This window comes from Panthera pardus, unplaced genomic scaffold, assembly GCF_024362965.1.
Source record: "Panthera pardus isolate Hobbes unplaced genomic scaffold, ASM2436296v1 HiC_scaffold_17, whole genome shotgun sequence".
In the NCBI taxonomy this organism is placed as follows: Eukaryota; Metazoa; Chordata; class Mammalia; order Carnivora; family Felidae; genus Panthera; species Panthera pardus.
Window position 1 is genome coordinate 41,380,018 of NW_026526732.1, and position 17,087 is coordinate 41,397,104.

A 17,087-nucleotide genomic window follows, 5' to 3' on the forward strand; every position below is an offset into this window, starting at 1 on the left:
TACATCTATGACAAAAATAGTTCCATAATTATTCTTCCAATGTAGAAGTAATCTAAAGCAATAGCTTAAGAATGGACACTTTAAACTGCATACTTTTATTTCAGAAAACTTTTATAACTTATATACGCTTGTCTTCAAAAGGAAAAATGCAGTGATACAAAAGAACTATTTTTACCAACATACAAAAATTTATATATGTAAATGTGTACCATATCCATCAAAGCCATTACTGTAGGAAGCTACATATGTATTCCACCTCTGAAAATATTTTTATGACTCCATCAGTGTAATCCACTTTATACTCATATTTAATATAGTGGCAGAATAATACTATGCTTAAAATATAACATTATATTTTATAGTGAACTGTTTTTAATTAAAAGCTATCCCAATTGATCACCTATTTCTTGATACTACCATGACTTCAGGTTGTTGTTTTTTTAATGTTTATTTATGTTTGAATGAGAGAAAGATAAGAGTGTGAGCAGGGGAGAGGCAGAGAGCGAGGGAGACACAGAATCCGAAGCAGGCTCCAGGCTCTGAACTGTCAGTACAGGGCCTGATCCGGGGCTCGAACTCACAATGAGATCATTACCTGAGCCGAAGTCTGACGCTTAACCAACTGAGCTATCCAGGCACCCCAATTTCAGATTTTTTTCTAAGCCTCCTTAAGTAATTTAGATTACCATATATTTGGAAGAATTCTGTTTCAAGTGAAGATTTGAAAGCAGAGCTTTGAGCAATGTTAGAATTACTGAACTACCTTAGCAAGCCCTTAGGATGACTGCTCTTAAATTAGTCCTCATATTTGTTCAGCAGTCCCAACAGAGCAATGGAAAGTTTGCTCACCTAAATGTGAGCATGTAGTTGAATCCTGCATTGCCATCTAATAAACTTGCGACTTCCCACAAGGCATTTAACTTCTCTATTAATTAAGTTTCCACATTTATCAAAAGTAGAATTAAAATTACCTATTTTACTACTTTGGAACCCAACAAATTAATTGATATAAATGTGCTTGGTTAACAACTACACAAATGAAATTTGTTTAGAAATCAGTCACATTAATTTATGGGCACTATAATAGATTATCATAATAAACACTGATTATCCTGTTAAAGTCTGCTTTTGATTTGGCTCTAGAGACAGCCTCTGACATTGTGAGTTATAAAGACAAGAAAAAATTAACCCAAAGATATTTCCAGAAACTTGGTGTTTAGGGGAAAAAAGAGCATAAAAAGTTTACAGTCTGGCTTCCAAATCCCCCCACACAAACATCTCAAAGTTGGCTACCTCTCTTAGGTAGCCACCTGTGACAGAAGACTGAATCTTCCTTACACCCTTCATCATGGTTTCTCCCTAAGGGAAAAAGTTTCAGCAACAAAACACGTTTAAGTGTTTCATTAAAGTTAAAATGGGATTGAAATTGTCACTTTCTTCTTGATACCTGAAAAACAATTCTTAATCTGAGTATTAACATAATGACATAATATGGTGAGGAATTAGAAGGGTCACAAAACACCTGAGAGAACTCTGCTTTCTCAGTAAGGCTCACCACCCCACTTAAAACAATGTCTTCTTCCTGTAGCTCTGGACCTTCCTTCCTTAACCTGTTCTACTGTACCTTAGCACTGAGTAGCTTTGACACATATTCTAACAGTAGGATTGCACTACTATTTACTGTCTATCTCCCTCTACTAGAATATAAGCTCTACAAAGGCATAAGTTTTTGTAGGCTGTTTCACTGATGTATCCATAGCACTAAGTCATGCCTGGCACTCACTCAGTAGGTACTCTAATAGAGTTTGTTTACTGAATGAAACAATTATCTTTCCACTTCTCTTTTTCAAAATGAATTTTTTTCTTTTTGCATATGAAAGTAACACATGCTCACTGTCAGAAAAACGTGACAATTCTTCTGGAAGAAGAAAAAACAAATTGCCTTTTATCCCATTATCCAATGACAGCACTATTATAATTCTGGTGCATATCCTTCCAGTATTTTCTCCGTGCTCACATAGACAGATGCACATAAATATCTTATATACCTATATTTTAAAGCTGAATTGTATTTATTTGATATCATTTTATTATATCTTTTAAAAATCATTTTATCTTATCTTTTAATATATAATTGTTTTCAGGCCAACATAATTCTAAATTTTTAATGAAAGTTGGAAAGAAAAAATTTCCTAGAAAGCTAACATTTCAGGGCTTATACCAACCATGTAAAATAGGCAAAGCCAAAAGCCCAAACACAATCCCAAAAGTAAAGAACATAACTAAGGACTGAAATCATTCACAAACCTTTCCTTTTTTTAAATTTTTAAATTTTTTTTATTTTTTAATGCTTATTTATTTTTGAGAGAGAGACAGAGAAAGAGAGACAGAGCATGAGTGGGGGAGGTGCAGAGAGAGAGAGAGAGAGAGAGAGAGAGAGAGAGAGAGAGACAGACAGAATCCGAAACAGGCTCCAGGCTCTGAGCTGTCAGCACAGAGCCCGATGCAGGGCTTAGACTCACAAACCACAAGATCATGACCTGAGCCCAAGTCAGATGCTTAACCAACTGAGGCACCCAGATGCCCCCACAAACCTTTTCTTAACTAAATTGGATGAAGTTGATTTATAAGCAAGATGCTTTTTTAAACTCACATAACTTTAAAAGTTCCAGGGATGTCTGTTTTTTCTATTGCATCAATGTATAAAAAATTTGGGGGGATGTCTCTTAGTTCCTTTTTGAATAGATTTAATTTTCTTTTTTTTTTCCTAGCTGAGAAAAAAGGAGAAATAATTCAGCCTTTTCAAGCTCTGGTTTGTTTTCTAAGTTCTCGTCAGTACTTTATTTTTCTTTGCAGAAGAAATCATTTTAGTGTTTCATCAAGCACAGAATTCAATCAAAATCACAGTAGCAAAAAATTTTTAAGTTGTTTTGAGGATTTTTTGGGTCATACAGGCAAAAAAATAAAAATTCCCAATCAAATAGAAATAACTTCAGAAAGAAAAGTCATACCGTTGAAATATTTTTGTTCATCAAATTATGTATACTGATGTTTGTCTACAATTAAGTTAATAGAAGTAAAATTATTTATATGGATGCATTTAACTTTTATAAAACTCTTTTGTAAAAATAATAAATTCTGTTACTATTTAATATTACATTAAATATATTATTATATTTATATATTTATATTTATACACTTATAAATTTATATATTATATAAACTATATATATAAATTTTATATATATAAATTTTTATAATATATATTATATTCATATAAATTTTTAATATAATAATTATATATTATATAATTATTATAAACTAATATTAATTCTGTTACTCTTTAATATTATATAAACTCAGTAGAAAAAATGAATCTTCATAAAATAATATCTGGAATATATTCAACAGACATAATAAACAATTCAAAACTAATTGCACATAATGCAATCCAAAATGCAATTCAAAATTCAAAAATAATTGCACATAATGAAGATTTTCATTATGTGCAAAAAGGCATAAACATGTTGTGAACACACAGTTTTAAATCACTTGAGTGAGATTCAGTGCATGTGATTCTGTATGATGGGATAGTCATTACTATCTTCATTTTAAAGGTGAGAACACAGAGGGCCATAAAATGAAATGGTCTGGCTAAAGCAACGGAGCTAGCAAGTGGCAGAGGCGAGACAGAACCCATTTCACCTGACACCTCAAAAGTTGCTCCTTCGGTTACACCTCACCAAATATTTGTTGAACAGAGACTCGGTCTTCATTAAACCAATTGTTTCTAAGCATCTACTATATCCTTCATTCAGTGTGAGATTCCAGAGAAATGGTGTCAAATAAGATGAAACACTGTGATTAACAGAGTGGGGATGCACACAAAAAAACATAATATTTGGTCTTTACTCTGAAAGATTGTATAACCTAATTGTACAGATGAAATACATGCACATTAAAGAGAATGTAAAAACAGAAGCCAATATATGATATATTCAAATACGTAGTATAAATGCAAAATGTTATAGAAATATAAAAGGGAGGAGCGCCTGGGGTGGCTCAGTTGGTTAAGCATCCAACTCTTGGTTTCAGTTCAGGTTCATGATCTCATGGTTTGTGGGATCAACCCCCTGCGTCGAGCCCTTTGCTGACAGCGTGGAAACTGCTTGGGATTCTCTCCCTCTCCCTCTCTCTTTGCCCCACGCCCAATCACACTGTCTCTGTCTCTCTCATTATAAACCTAAAAAAAAAAAAAAAAAAAAAAAAAAAATATATATATATATATATATATATATATATATATATATATATATGGGAAATGGTTATTTAACTTGGGGGTAATTAAGAAAAACTTCACAGAAGCTGTAGAACACATTGGGCCCTAATATTGGGGAGGGATTCATACAGATAAAAAAGACATGAAAAGGCTTACCAAGCCAGGGAAATATCTTAAGCTAAATCATGAAGTGAGTGTCAAAGGCAACATCCAATTAAAGGAAAAGGAAACATCTGGCTTTCATGGAATGTTAAGCCATATAGAGTTGGAAAAATAAGTTAGAGCATAGTCATCACTAGAACCAAAATTGCAAAGAGAATGAATGCCATTAAAGGGCAGATTAAAAGGAGATGGTAACAATTGTAAACATTTATGTACCAAATGTGAGAGCACCCAAATATATAAATCAATTAATCACAAACATAGAGAAACTCACTAATAATAATACCATAATAGTAGGAGACTTCAACACCCCACTCACAACAATGGACAGATCATCTAATCAAAAAATCAACAAGGAAACATTGGCTTTGAATGACACATTGGACCAGATGGACTTAACAGATATATTCAGAACATTTCATCCTAAAGCAGCACAATATACATTCTTCTCCAGTGCACATGGAACGTTCTCCAGAATAGACCATATACTCGGACACAAAACAGCCCTAAGTAAGTTCAAAAAGATCGAGATCATACCGTGCATATTTTCAGACCACAATGCTATGAAACTCGAAATCAACCACAAAAAAAATCTGGAAAGGTAACAAATACTTGAGACTGAAGAACATCCTACTAAAGAATGAATGGGCTAACCAAGCAGTTAAAGAAGAAATTAAAAAGTATATGGAAGTCAATGAAAATGATAGCACCACAACCCAAAACCTCTGGGACGCAGCAAAGGTGGTCATAAGAGAAAAGTATATAGCAATCCAGGCCTTCCTAAAGAAGGAAGAAAGATCTCAGAGACACAACCTAACCTTACACCTTAAGGAGCTGGAAAAAGAACAGCAAATAAAACCCAAAAACATCAGAAGACAGGAAATAATAAAGATTAGAGCAGAAATTAATGCTGTAGAAACCAAAAAAACAGTAGAACAGATCAATGAAACCAGAAGCTGGTTCCTTGAAAGAATCAACAAACTTGATAAACCACTAGCCAGTTTGATCAAGAAGAAAAAGGAAAGGACCCAAGTAAATAAAATCAAGAATGAAAGAGGAGAAATCACAATGAACACAGCAGAAATAAAAACAATAACAAGAGAATATTATGAGCAATTATATGCCAATAAAATGGGCAATCTGGAAGAAATGGACAAATTCCTAGAGACATATACACTACCAAAACTGAAACAGGAAGAAATAGAATATTTGAACAGACCCATAACCAGTAAGGAAATCGAATTAGTAATCAAAAATCTGCCAAAAAACAAGAGTCCAGGGCCAGATGGCTTTCCAGGGGAATTCTACCAAACATTTAAGGAAGAGTTAACACCTATTCTCTTGAAACTGTTCCAAAAAATAAAAATGGAAGGCAAACTTCCAAACTCTTTCTATGAAGCCAGCATTACCTTGATTCCAAAACCAGACAGAGACCCCACTAAAAAGGAGAACTATAGACCAATTTCCCTGATGAACATGGATGCAAAAATCCTCAACAAGATATTAGCCAACTGGCTCCAACAATACATTAAAAAAGTATTCACCACGACCAAGTGGGATTTATACCTGGGATGCAGGGCTGGTTCAATATCCACAAAACAATCAATGTGATTCATCACATCAATAAAAGAAGGGACAAGAACCATATGATCCTCTCAATAGATGCAGAGAAAGCATTTGACAAGATACAGCATCCTTTCTTGATAAAAAACCCTCAAGAAAGTAGGGATAGAAGGATCATACCTCGAGATCATAAAAGCCATATACTAGTGACTCAACGCTAATATCGTCCTCAATGGGGAAAAACTGACAGCTTTCCCCCTAAGGTCAGGAACAAGACAGGTATGTTCACCACTGTTATTCAACATAGTATTGGAGGTCTTAGCCTCTGCAATCAGACAACACAAAAAAATAAAAGGCATCCAAATCGGCCAGGAGAAGGTCAAACTTTCACTCTTCGCAGATGACATGATACTCTATATGGAAAACCCAAAAGATTCCACCAAAAAACTGCTAGAACTGATTCATGAATTCATCAAAGTTGCAGGATATAAAATCAACACACAGAAATTGGTTGCATTCCTATACACCAACAATGAAGGGACAGAAAGAGAAATCAAGGAATCGATCCCATTTACAGTTGCACCAAAAACCATCAAATACCTAGGAATAAATCTAACCAAAGAGGTGAAAAATCTATACGCTGAAAACTATAGAAGCTTATGAAAGAAACTGAAGACACAAAGAAATGGAAAAAGATTCTATGCTTCTGGATAGGAAGAACAAATATTGTTAAAATGTTGATACTACCCAAAGCAATCTACATATTCAAAGAGATCCCTATCAAAGTAACACCAGCATTCTTCACAAAGCTAGAACAAATAATTTGTATGGAACCAGAAAAGACCCAGAATAGCCAAAGGAATCTTGAAAAAGAAAACCAAAGCAGGAGGCATTACAATCCCGGATTTCAAGATGTGTTACAAAGCTGTAACCATCAAGACCGTATGGTACTGGCACAAGAACAGACACTCAGATCAATGGAACAGAATAGAGAACCCAGAAATGGACCCACAAATGTATGGGCAACTAATCTTTGACAAAGTAGGAAAGAATATCCAATGGAATAAAGACAATCTCTTCAGCAAGTGGTGCTGGGAAAACTGGACAGCGACATGCAGAAGAATGAACCTGGACCACTTTCTTACACCATACACAAAAATAAACTCAAAGTGGATCAAAGACCTCAATGTAAGACAGGAAGCTATCAAAATCCTTGAGGAGAAAGCAGGCAAAAACTCTTTGATCTTGCCCGCAGCAATTTCTTGCTGAATACATCTCCGGAGGCAAGGGAAACAAAAGCAAAAATGAACTACTGGGACCTCATCAAAATAAAAATCTTCTGCACAAAGAAGGAAACAATCAGCAAAACTAAAAGGCAACTGATAGAATGGAAGAAGATATTTGCAAATGACATATCAGATAAAGGGTTAGTATCCAAAATCTACAAAGAACTGATCAAACTCAACACCCAAAAAACAAATAATCAAGTGAAGAAATGGGCAAAAGACATGACTAGACACTTCTCCAAAGAAGACATCCAGATGGCCAACCGACACATGAAAAAATGCTCAACATCACTCATCATCAGGGAAATACAAATCAAAACCACAATGAGATACCACCTTACACCTATCAGAATGGCTAACAGTAACAACTCTGGCAACAACAGATGTTGGCAAGGATGTTTGCATTGTTGGTGGGAATGCAAGCTGGTGCAGCCACTCTGGAAAACAGTATGGAGGTTTCTCAAAAAACTAAAAATAGAACTACCCTACGACCCAGCAATTACACTACTTGGCATTTATTCAAGTGATATAGGTGTGCTGTTTCGAAGGGACACATGCACCCCCATGTTTATAGCAGCACTATCAACAATAGTCAAAGTATGGAAAGAGCCCAAATGTCCATCGATGGATGAATGGATAAAGAAAATGTGGTATATATATATATATATATATATATATATATATATATATATACACACACACACACACACCACAATGGAGTATTACTCGGCAATCAAAAAGAATGAAATCTTGCCATTTGCATCTGCGTGGATGGAACTGGAGGGTATTATGCTAGTGAAGTTAGTCAGTCAGAGAAAGAAAAAAATCATATGACTTCACTCGTATGAGGACTTTAAGAGGCAAAACAGATGAACATAAGATAAGGGAAGGGAAACAAAAATAATATAAAAACAGGGAGGGGGACAAAACAAAAGAGACTCATAAATATGGAGAACAAACTGAGGGTTGCTGGAGGGGTTGTGGGAGGGGGGATGGGCTAAATGGGTAAGGGGCATTAAGGAATCCACTGAAATCATTGTTTCACTATATACTAACTAATTTGGATGTAAATTTAAAAAAAATAAAAAATAAAGTTAGATTACAAAAAAAAAGACACTGCCTCAGCCAAAAAAATAAAAACAAAAATAAAAATAAAAATAAAAGGAGATGGTGTTGGGGTATCTGGGTGGCTCAGTTGGTTAAGCATCCAACTTCAGCTCAGGTCATGATCTCACAGTTTATGAGCTGGAGCCCTACATTGGGCTCTCCACTCTCAGCGCAGAGCACACTTCAGATCCATCTCTCTCCCTCTCTCTCTGCTTTTCCCCAGCTCTCTCTCTCTGTCTCTCTCTCTCTCTCTGTCTCTCTTTCTCTCTGTCAAAAATAAACATTTAAAAAAAAGGAAAAAAAGAAAAAAGGAGATGGTGTTGGGTGCCTGGGTGGCTCAGTGGGGTAAGCACCTGACTCTTGATTTGGGCTCAGGAATGATCTCACAGTTGTGGGATTGAGCCCTACATTGGGTTCTAGGTTCTGTACTGGGTGTTGAGCATGCTTGGGATTCTCTCTCCCTCTCCCTCTGTCCTTCTCCCCCACTTGTACTTTCTCTGTCTCAAAAAATATATTTTTAAAACAATAATTTAAAAAAGGATATTGTGTTCCTTCCTCTGAGCACCAGAAAACCATGAACATTTCTAAGTAACATAATAAAAGTGTGCATAAGAGGCATAGTCTGCAAATAGAGGCTGATGTGAAGGAAGATTTTTAGAAGGCTATTAAAAATGGAACTTACAAAAAAATGGAACTTATATAAACAAATCCACCATAATAAGAGTGATAAGTTCATTAAAAAATTTATATGTAAATGTACCAGACCAAGCATAGCTTCTTACTTAAAAAGAAAGGGAAAAGGTAGAAGGACTTACAATGAAAACTCATTATAAAGTTTAAGGGTTTACACTACATTACAAAGTATAGTTATTAAGATAGTGTGGTATTCTTCAAGGATAGACAGAATAACAGAATAGACACATATACATATGGGCCCTTGATTTGTGAAGAGGGCATAACTGGTAATGTGGTCACTGAACCACTGCTGGTGATCTTGGAGGATTCACAGAGAGGAAACACCAGAAAACTAGATGGGAAGATTGTTGATCATGGAGAAAACAGATGGGGCTTATAATAATTTGTGACAAAATTCTAGGATTATTAAATAAATGGCTTTAATTTACAGTATCTTCCTTTGAATTTTGTATTTAAATATTGTCATTCAGATAAGTTAAAAGAACAGTGTATAACCTCCACTGATGTCAAAAATTGTTAACAGTTTGCTATATTTATTCTCTCTCTCTCTGTCTAAACATACAGTTTTTGTTCAACCATTTGAAAGCACGTTTCTGATGACATAACACTTCACATCAAATATTTCAGCAAGTATTTAAGAACTGCATTCTTCTTCATATCCATAATACCATCATATTCCCACAACACTCTTTTTTGCACTTTGCAACGGAGATAAGTCCCCCTTTTCCCTAAAGTACAGATTTTAGAAATTCCTTTGGGGGAACCAGTGGTTTTTGTATATTTGAAAATATCTATTTTACCCTCATTCTTGCAAGATACGCTATTCTAGGTTGAAGTTACCTCTACAATCACTTTACAATACTCTCCTCCTTATTCTTTTTTTGCTGTTAAGAAGTTTGTGGAATATGATAATTTTATGTGTTGTCTTGGCTGAGCCACAGGATCCCAGGTATTTGTTTAAACAATATTCAGGGTGTCTGTGAGGGTGTTTCTGGAATTAATATTTGGGTCAATAGACTGAATAAAGAAGATTGCCTTCCCCAATGTGAATGGTCATTGTCCTGTCCACTGGATGCCTGAGTATAATGAAAGACTGAGTAAGGAAGAATTTGCTCTCTCTGCCTGACTGTCGCACAGCTGGGGCATTAGTCTCTCCCCTGCCTTCAGACTCAGACTCAGACTGAGACCGAAACTTACACCATCAGCTCTCCTGCTTCTCAGACCCTCAGACTTGGAATGGAACCTACCATTGTCTCACCTGGGTCTCCAGCTTACTGACTACAGATCTTGGAATTTCTCATTCTCCACAGTAGCATGAACCAATTCTTTATAATAAATAAATATATATCCTATTGGTTCTGTTTTTCTAGAGAACACTGACTAATATACTGTTGGTATAATTGTCATTTGTTGTGGTTTGTGGAGTCTGTTTTTTTCTGGCTTATTTTGAGGATTTATCTCTTTGGTGTTCTGAAATGTCATCACAAGATGACTAGGTACCTTTTTGTTTTTCCTTCTTAAGATTTGTTATGATTCCTGAATCTGAAACTTTCATCAATTTGGGGAAATTTTCAGGTATTGTTTCTTTGAATATTACTTTTTATCCTTTATTAGTTCCTTGGGAATTCCAATTAGACACATAAGAAAGACACTCTATTTCCTTGCATGTTTTATTATTTTTAGTGTGAACCCTTGTTTTTTAAAACCTTTTCCTTGAAATTACCTGAACCTTTATATAGGCTCTGAATTTGCCTCTAGTGGGGTCTGGGAGCACTATCAAATTATTTAGCTTTAAATTCTCAGCATGGAATTTTTCAGACCACAAAGTTGCAAACCTGTGTGAGGTTCCACTTTTGGTAATAAATGATCAGGAGAATTCCACCCCCCTCCTTTTCCACCCAACCCAAATCAGGACAAGACTGGCGAATGTCCTTGCTGTCTTCCTTTGAAGGTTAGGGTTTTGCCACATTACCCTTGGACTGAGCATGTCACACTCTTCGGCAGCCTAAGCCTTATGCTGGGGACCCAATTTGATTTTCCAACTCGTGTGGTCCGTAAGTTTCTTTCCTTGTCCCCAGAACATGGCTTTTTCAAACAAAAGATGTGAATTACTGGGGAACTCAGGGAAGTAAGTACACCACTCACATGCTTCTAGATTTGTGATTTCTCATTGTTCTGGGCTTATGAAATATTTTTATTTGCCAACATGAACATTCATTTAAAAAAAGTTTTGAAAGTATATCCTACATTTTAGAGTATTGTTTACTAGGGCTTTCTAAAGGACATTAAGTCTTCCATTTTTCCATAAAAGGAAGTTCTAGTTAAGTTTTAATAATTTCTTTCTTTTTTAAAAAAAAATAATGTTCACTGTCTTGTTTCATGGTATAGTGGTGGAGACAAAGGAATTTTATTTTATTTTATTTTATTTTATTTTATTTTATTTTATTTTATTTTATTTTATTTTTTTAACGTACTCTTTACACCTAACCTGAGGCTCAAACTCACAATCCCAAAATCAAAAGTTGGAAGCTCTACCCACTGAGCCATCCAGGTGCCCCTCAATAATTTCTTATCCATATATCAGCAAGATATGCATTTCACTCAGTCAAAAAAAAGATTTGCAATAATGTAAATACATTATTCTTTAATAGAACTTATTTTAGCTCACAGATCCCCATGTTTCCTTCACGGAAGAAAATAGTCTTGTGATTCCAAGTATAATCATTCACTTCCACGTTAGAATTTATTCTCTCTGGGGTAAATTTCCAACTGAGTCACAGTCATACACACAATTCATTTCTCCATGTGGTGTAAGGCCTAAAATTAAGGCTCAATATTAAATGTTGCCCTAACATCTGGTAAAATCAGGAGAGTTCAAATGGACTAAGCATAAGTTTCTCTCTTCACTCTGCTTTCATGGATAAGGTACCCTAGCCAAACACTCCTCCTTATCAAAGGGACCAGGCACAGTCCCTACTTCTCCCTAGATAGCAGTTTTGCCAGCATGTGGAATTATTCAAACAAACCAATCATTCTTCTTATGAGAACCAGAAGGCACCACACACTCTTGTTACTACAAGTCTGCCTCCTATAGCTCTTGGTTGTTCACTCTGTTCCTGAGTATAATCCCTATGAGGCCCTGCAGGGCCTACAATATCCTTCTCCTTGGGCTATAAATATATGCGAGTAATAGTTTGTTGTTGATCTCATCTGCTCAGTGCCAAATACTGTGTGTTTAACCAACCCCATATCCCCAGGGCAGGAATCTCTCTCTTACCAAAGGGGTGAATAAGAGGCTTTAAATAAAAACCATTGGTGTCACAAACTGCACGATATGCTCCACCATAACTGAGGACTCCTGGTCAGCCTTAATTAATTACTCTTGGCTAACTTAATGGATTCTGTGATTTGGTAAGTCTACCTGAGATGGAACAGCTAATTGCTGGTAGGCTTGGGCTATGTCCTGTGTGGTATTCTATTGTCTTTGTCATCCCATTGCCCTCACTCTCCACCTAAAATTCTCTTGCCTCCAGTATAAAAAGTGTTGTTATTTGACTATACACTGGCATAACCTGGTGGTGTCAGGTTTAGTCTGTTTGGCAGGTGATCTCTGCTCACCAAGGATCAGCCTATGTTACCACATCTGGCCTGGTGACTACCCCTGGCTCCTTGGGGAAGCTATATAGACATTATAATTATGCACCTCTGGGACAGGCCCAGAGATAGTCTTTTGTGAGGTTTGTGGAAAGAAAGGAGATCACCACCCTTCAGGGAATTTAGCATGGCATCCTACTTGTAGTTGTTCATGCAAGGGTAGTGACCTTGCTGGTTTCCTGTGCCGCTGCTTCCCTTGCCATTGTTGCTTGCGTTCTCCTGACCCTCAGGAGTATCGAGGTGCACATCCATCATGGCCTGTGGCCCACGGGCTGGTGAAAAAAAAAAAAGGTAGGGAAGGAAGGAACATTGGTGCTCAACTGCTCATAGCCAATGTACCTAGCAAAACTCATAGCCAATGTACCTAGGCTTTGCTCAGTATTGCTGCCTACCAGCACACCAAAGGGCTAATCTTGTCATCATTGGCCATATGGTCTCCATCCAAGCCATAGACAAAATGACTTTACTGGATGTGGACTTTGATCCCAGGAAGACTGGCATTCCCTGAACGAAGAGGCAACCACCTACAAGGAAGGCTACCAAGCTCCTGAACCTTTCTCCAGAAACACCTGGAAGGTCTTCCTTACAGGTGATTGTGCAGACAGAAACTGAAAGCTGCAACTTTATGTGGCTAAAAACCTAAAATATTCTCAGGGAATCTGAACAGAGAGGGAGAGAGAGAGAGAGAGAGAGAGAGAGAGAGAGAGAGAGAGAGAGAGAGAAAGGAAGTCCACATGAGAGAAGAGGTTGGGCTATAGCAGAGGAGGGCTTTGATCAAGTCTGGGGGTAGGCCCAGGACGTTTTCCCTACACCACTCTGCTCTCCAAGTCTCTGTTGCAACAAAGATACTAATCCTCAGCAAAACACCCAAGGCATCCTTGTGGCACCATGAAGGGGTTAATCCAAACTTAACTTAAGCCCATGGTCTTAAAACCATATAAACCAACCATTGCTATGAGGGAGGCCCCCAACTCTGATGATACTGATTTAAGGTTCTCTGGAGGAAAAAAACTTATAAATATGGTAAGAGTGGAGAATGCCTGCCCACACACACATGCCAGGTATATCCAGTGACCAACAACAATAACCAGATAAACAAAAAATGAAAAGAAAGAAAGAACCCTGAATATAGGGAAAGAAAACCAATAAAAAACAATTTAAAACAAAGATCCATAATATGGCCTAATTGGAAATCCAAAATTTACTAGAAAAATTTATATAGCAAAAGATAAAAGGACATTGACTGGCTTGTGTGAATTACAACCTGGGTTCTGATTTAACTTTAGTATCTACAGAAATTCACCAATTGGCAAACTTTCATAGTTTTGACCAATATTATGGCTAAAATTACAGTTATAGCTTGGAATCCCACTAAAGTTAAACATGGTATCCTCCATAATCAGGGATTTAGTTAAGGGAGTTACTGAATATAAAGTAGAAGACAAATAAGTATGCCTTACCTTAACTATAAGAATTTTTGTCTAGCTTAAATTCCTATGGTTATAACACTCATTGCCCTAAAATATCATAGTGGGCATGGACACTCTGACCCAATAAAAAATAAGTGAAAATTAAAATTAAGTTTTTAACACTTACATATGGGCTTAACAAAATAAGAACCCATGACCCACCCCTCCATTCCCTACCCCACCAACCCCATTAAAATAGTTAACATGATTCAATGTAATCTAAAACAAGGTCTTCAAGGATTAAAAGCTTGTTATATAACAGGTAATGAGTGAACCTTTCCCTGATCCCACTGCTATTCCATTTAACAGCCTTATTTGGCCTGTTCTTAAATCTGTATTAAATGAATGGTGGCCTATAGTGGATCGCTGTGACCATAATGCCATGGTTCCATTCCATTAAGGCCTCTACACCCAACAACCTAATAAGTGAAATTGCCGATTCCATCCAATCAGCAACTGGTAAATATTTTACCACTATAAATTTGGCTAATATGTTCTGTTCAATGCCTATTTCAACAGCCTCTCAGCCACAGTTTGTCTTTACCACTAAAGGGACACAATACACCTTTGCAAGGAATAGCCACAGGATACCTCAACAGCCTTACCATTGTACACAGTCTTTACAGGCAAAATCTTAACTATAGTAACCTTTCTCCAGGAGCACAGATATGACATTATTTGTTTGACATACTCATTAAAGACACAAGAGTCACAAAGGACTCACAAAAAGGGGTAAGTTATTGTCCCACACATAGTGCAAGTCTCTCCTACCTCCATTAAATTCCTTCAAGTGGGGCACCTGGGTGGCTCAGTCAGTTGAGTGTCCACCTTTGGCTCAGGTCATGATCTTATGGTTCATGAGTTCAAGTCTGTGTCAGACTTTGTGCTGACAGCTCAGAGACTGGCACCTGCTTTGGATTCTGTCTCCCTTTCTCTCTGCCCCTCCCCTGCTCACACTCTGTATGTGTGTGTTTGTGTGTGAAAAACAAATAAACATTAAAAAAATAATAAAAAAGTAAAACAGCTACTCTTAATTGAGTCTTTACTTACCTAGGTACTACATTGCTCTATATACATTATTTTATTTAGTCCTTACCACAAATGTTACACATACAGGGTCAGGTGAGGTGGGGTGGGAATTACACCCATAATTCACATGAGACAGCTGAAATGGAGTCTTTCAAATATTAGGAACTTGCTTTAAATTGTTACATGTGATTCCAAAACACAGGCTTTTAATCATTTCATTGTGTTGCCTCCCTTCTAGAGTCATAGACTCCTGTAAGTTTATAAGAGATTAAACAGCATAGAAATGCCCAGAATTATAAAGTTAGGGACCAGAAGCCACCTAAAATTCTCTATTCATCTGCCATATGCATGAATCACTTTATCAAGAATATTTTCTTTCTTTGAACCTCATATTCTCCATAGTGTTGAACCAAACTCAAAACGTTTTTCAAGTAATTCATCTAATATGAAAACTTTAATTCAATGTTGAATCTTAAAAATAAAAATCACAGGGGCACCTGGGTGGCTCAGTCAGTTAAGAATCCGACTCTTGGTTTCGGCTCAGGTCATGATCTCACGGTTTGTGGGTTCAAGCCCCACTCTGTGCTGACAGCATGGAGCCCACTTGGGATTCTCTTTCTCTCCCTCTCTCTGCACCTCCCGTGCTCACTCACTCACTCTTTCTCAAATAAATAAATAAACATTAAAAAAATAAAGATCATGTGATTGCAATAATATTTGCAAATTTGAATAAAAATTAATTTTTCTCTTTATCCTTCTAAGTAACTATCATATTACATATATATATATATATATATATATATATATATATATATATGTATATACACACACACACACACAGTGTAATTATGTAATCTGTGAACATATACATTCAGATGTCTTAAAATTTTCACAGTAAAATGAAAGCAAATTTCTACTGCTGGTATAATCTCTATAATTACTTTTATTTTCAGGTGTGTTACTTTTACCTTCCACCTTATCTTACATTACAACAATTATCAGAAGTCACTGAAAATAGTAAGAGGTCAATATAAACTTTTATTTAAAGACCATAAGACTTCTTTTGGGGGGGTGTAATTTTAGACTATTTGTTTATTTTTGTTGTACTCTATATTTGTAGTTTTAGTTTGCATTTTGTGGAAAGACATTTTCTGATTTCAAAGGAGAGGAGGCCCCAAAGAATGCAACAAAAGAAACCCACTATTAGATTTCCTGGGGGTAATTGAGAATTGACTGCAAACGTGTTTACTGGGCCTTTCAGTCATTTTTATATAGTAAGACAAATAAATATGCATTTTACTGTAAAATTCTGAACTCTCCCGTTGAAGCTATAATTATAACTTGGTGACCTTCTCCAAGCTGCTCTAGCTATGTACACCTTGGCTCAAAGATCCTTTAGCTCAGTAGCGGCTAAATGATCAGGCACTCTGCTTCATCCATCTGCTCTAACAGTGACCTCTCTGCAATTTTTTTATAAGCTTTGGATATTTTCTTTTTATAGCTTTGCCAACATAATCATAATGCATCCTGACACCAGACAGTGTAAATTAATTCCTCTTCTGTCTTATGAGCCACAGAGAAGAACTAGATTTTTCACCTTAACACTTGATTAAATTGTGGAAAGAAAGGAGACCAAAAAATGAGGTCTCTGGGAAAACCGTATCTCACCAATGCCAGCCTGGAGACTAAAAGTAAAAGTAAATTTAAAGCATATCAGCTCTTCCTAAGATTTTTTTTAACATATTAATAGGGTAGGAGGAGAGAAACTGAGGAAGAGAGGGAGCAAGGGTGGGTAAAAAGCCTATTTATCTAAAATTAATCTTATGCCAGATGAACTAGAGC

The 17,087-nt window shown here is 36.3% G+C and overlaps 1 protein-coding gene across 5 annotated transcripts in view; it reads right to left on the reverse strand.

The window, feature by feature from the left end:
* PKIB (cAMP-dependent protein kinase inhibitor beta) overlaps positions 1 to 17,087 on the reverse strand; it is a 103,350-nt gene that overhangs the window by 14,498 nt on the left and 71,765 nt on the right. For 2 of the 5 annotated variants that reach the window (XM_019418231.2, XM_019418234.2), the window contains one exon: positions 12,915 to 13,019. The exons of the other annotated variants lie outside the window; for them this stretch is intronic. In XM_019418231.2, the coding sequence (XP_019273776.1) occupies positions 12,915 to 13,002 (88 nt within the window). In that variant the 5' untranslated portion in view covers positions 13,003 to 13,019. The remainder of the gene's footprint in view (positions 1 to 12,914; positions 13,020 to 17,087) is intronic. 5 annotated transcript variants of the gene reach the window in all.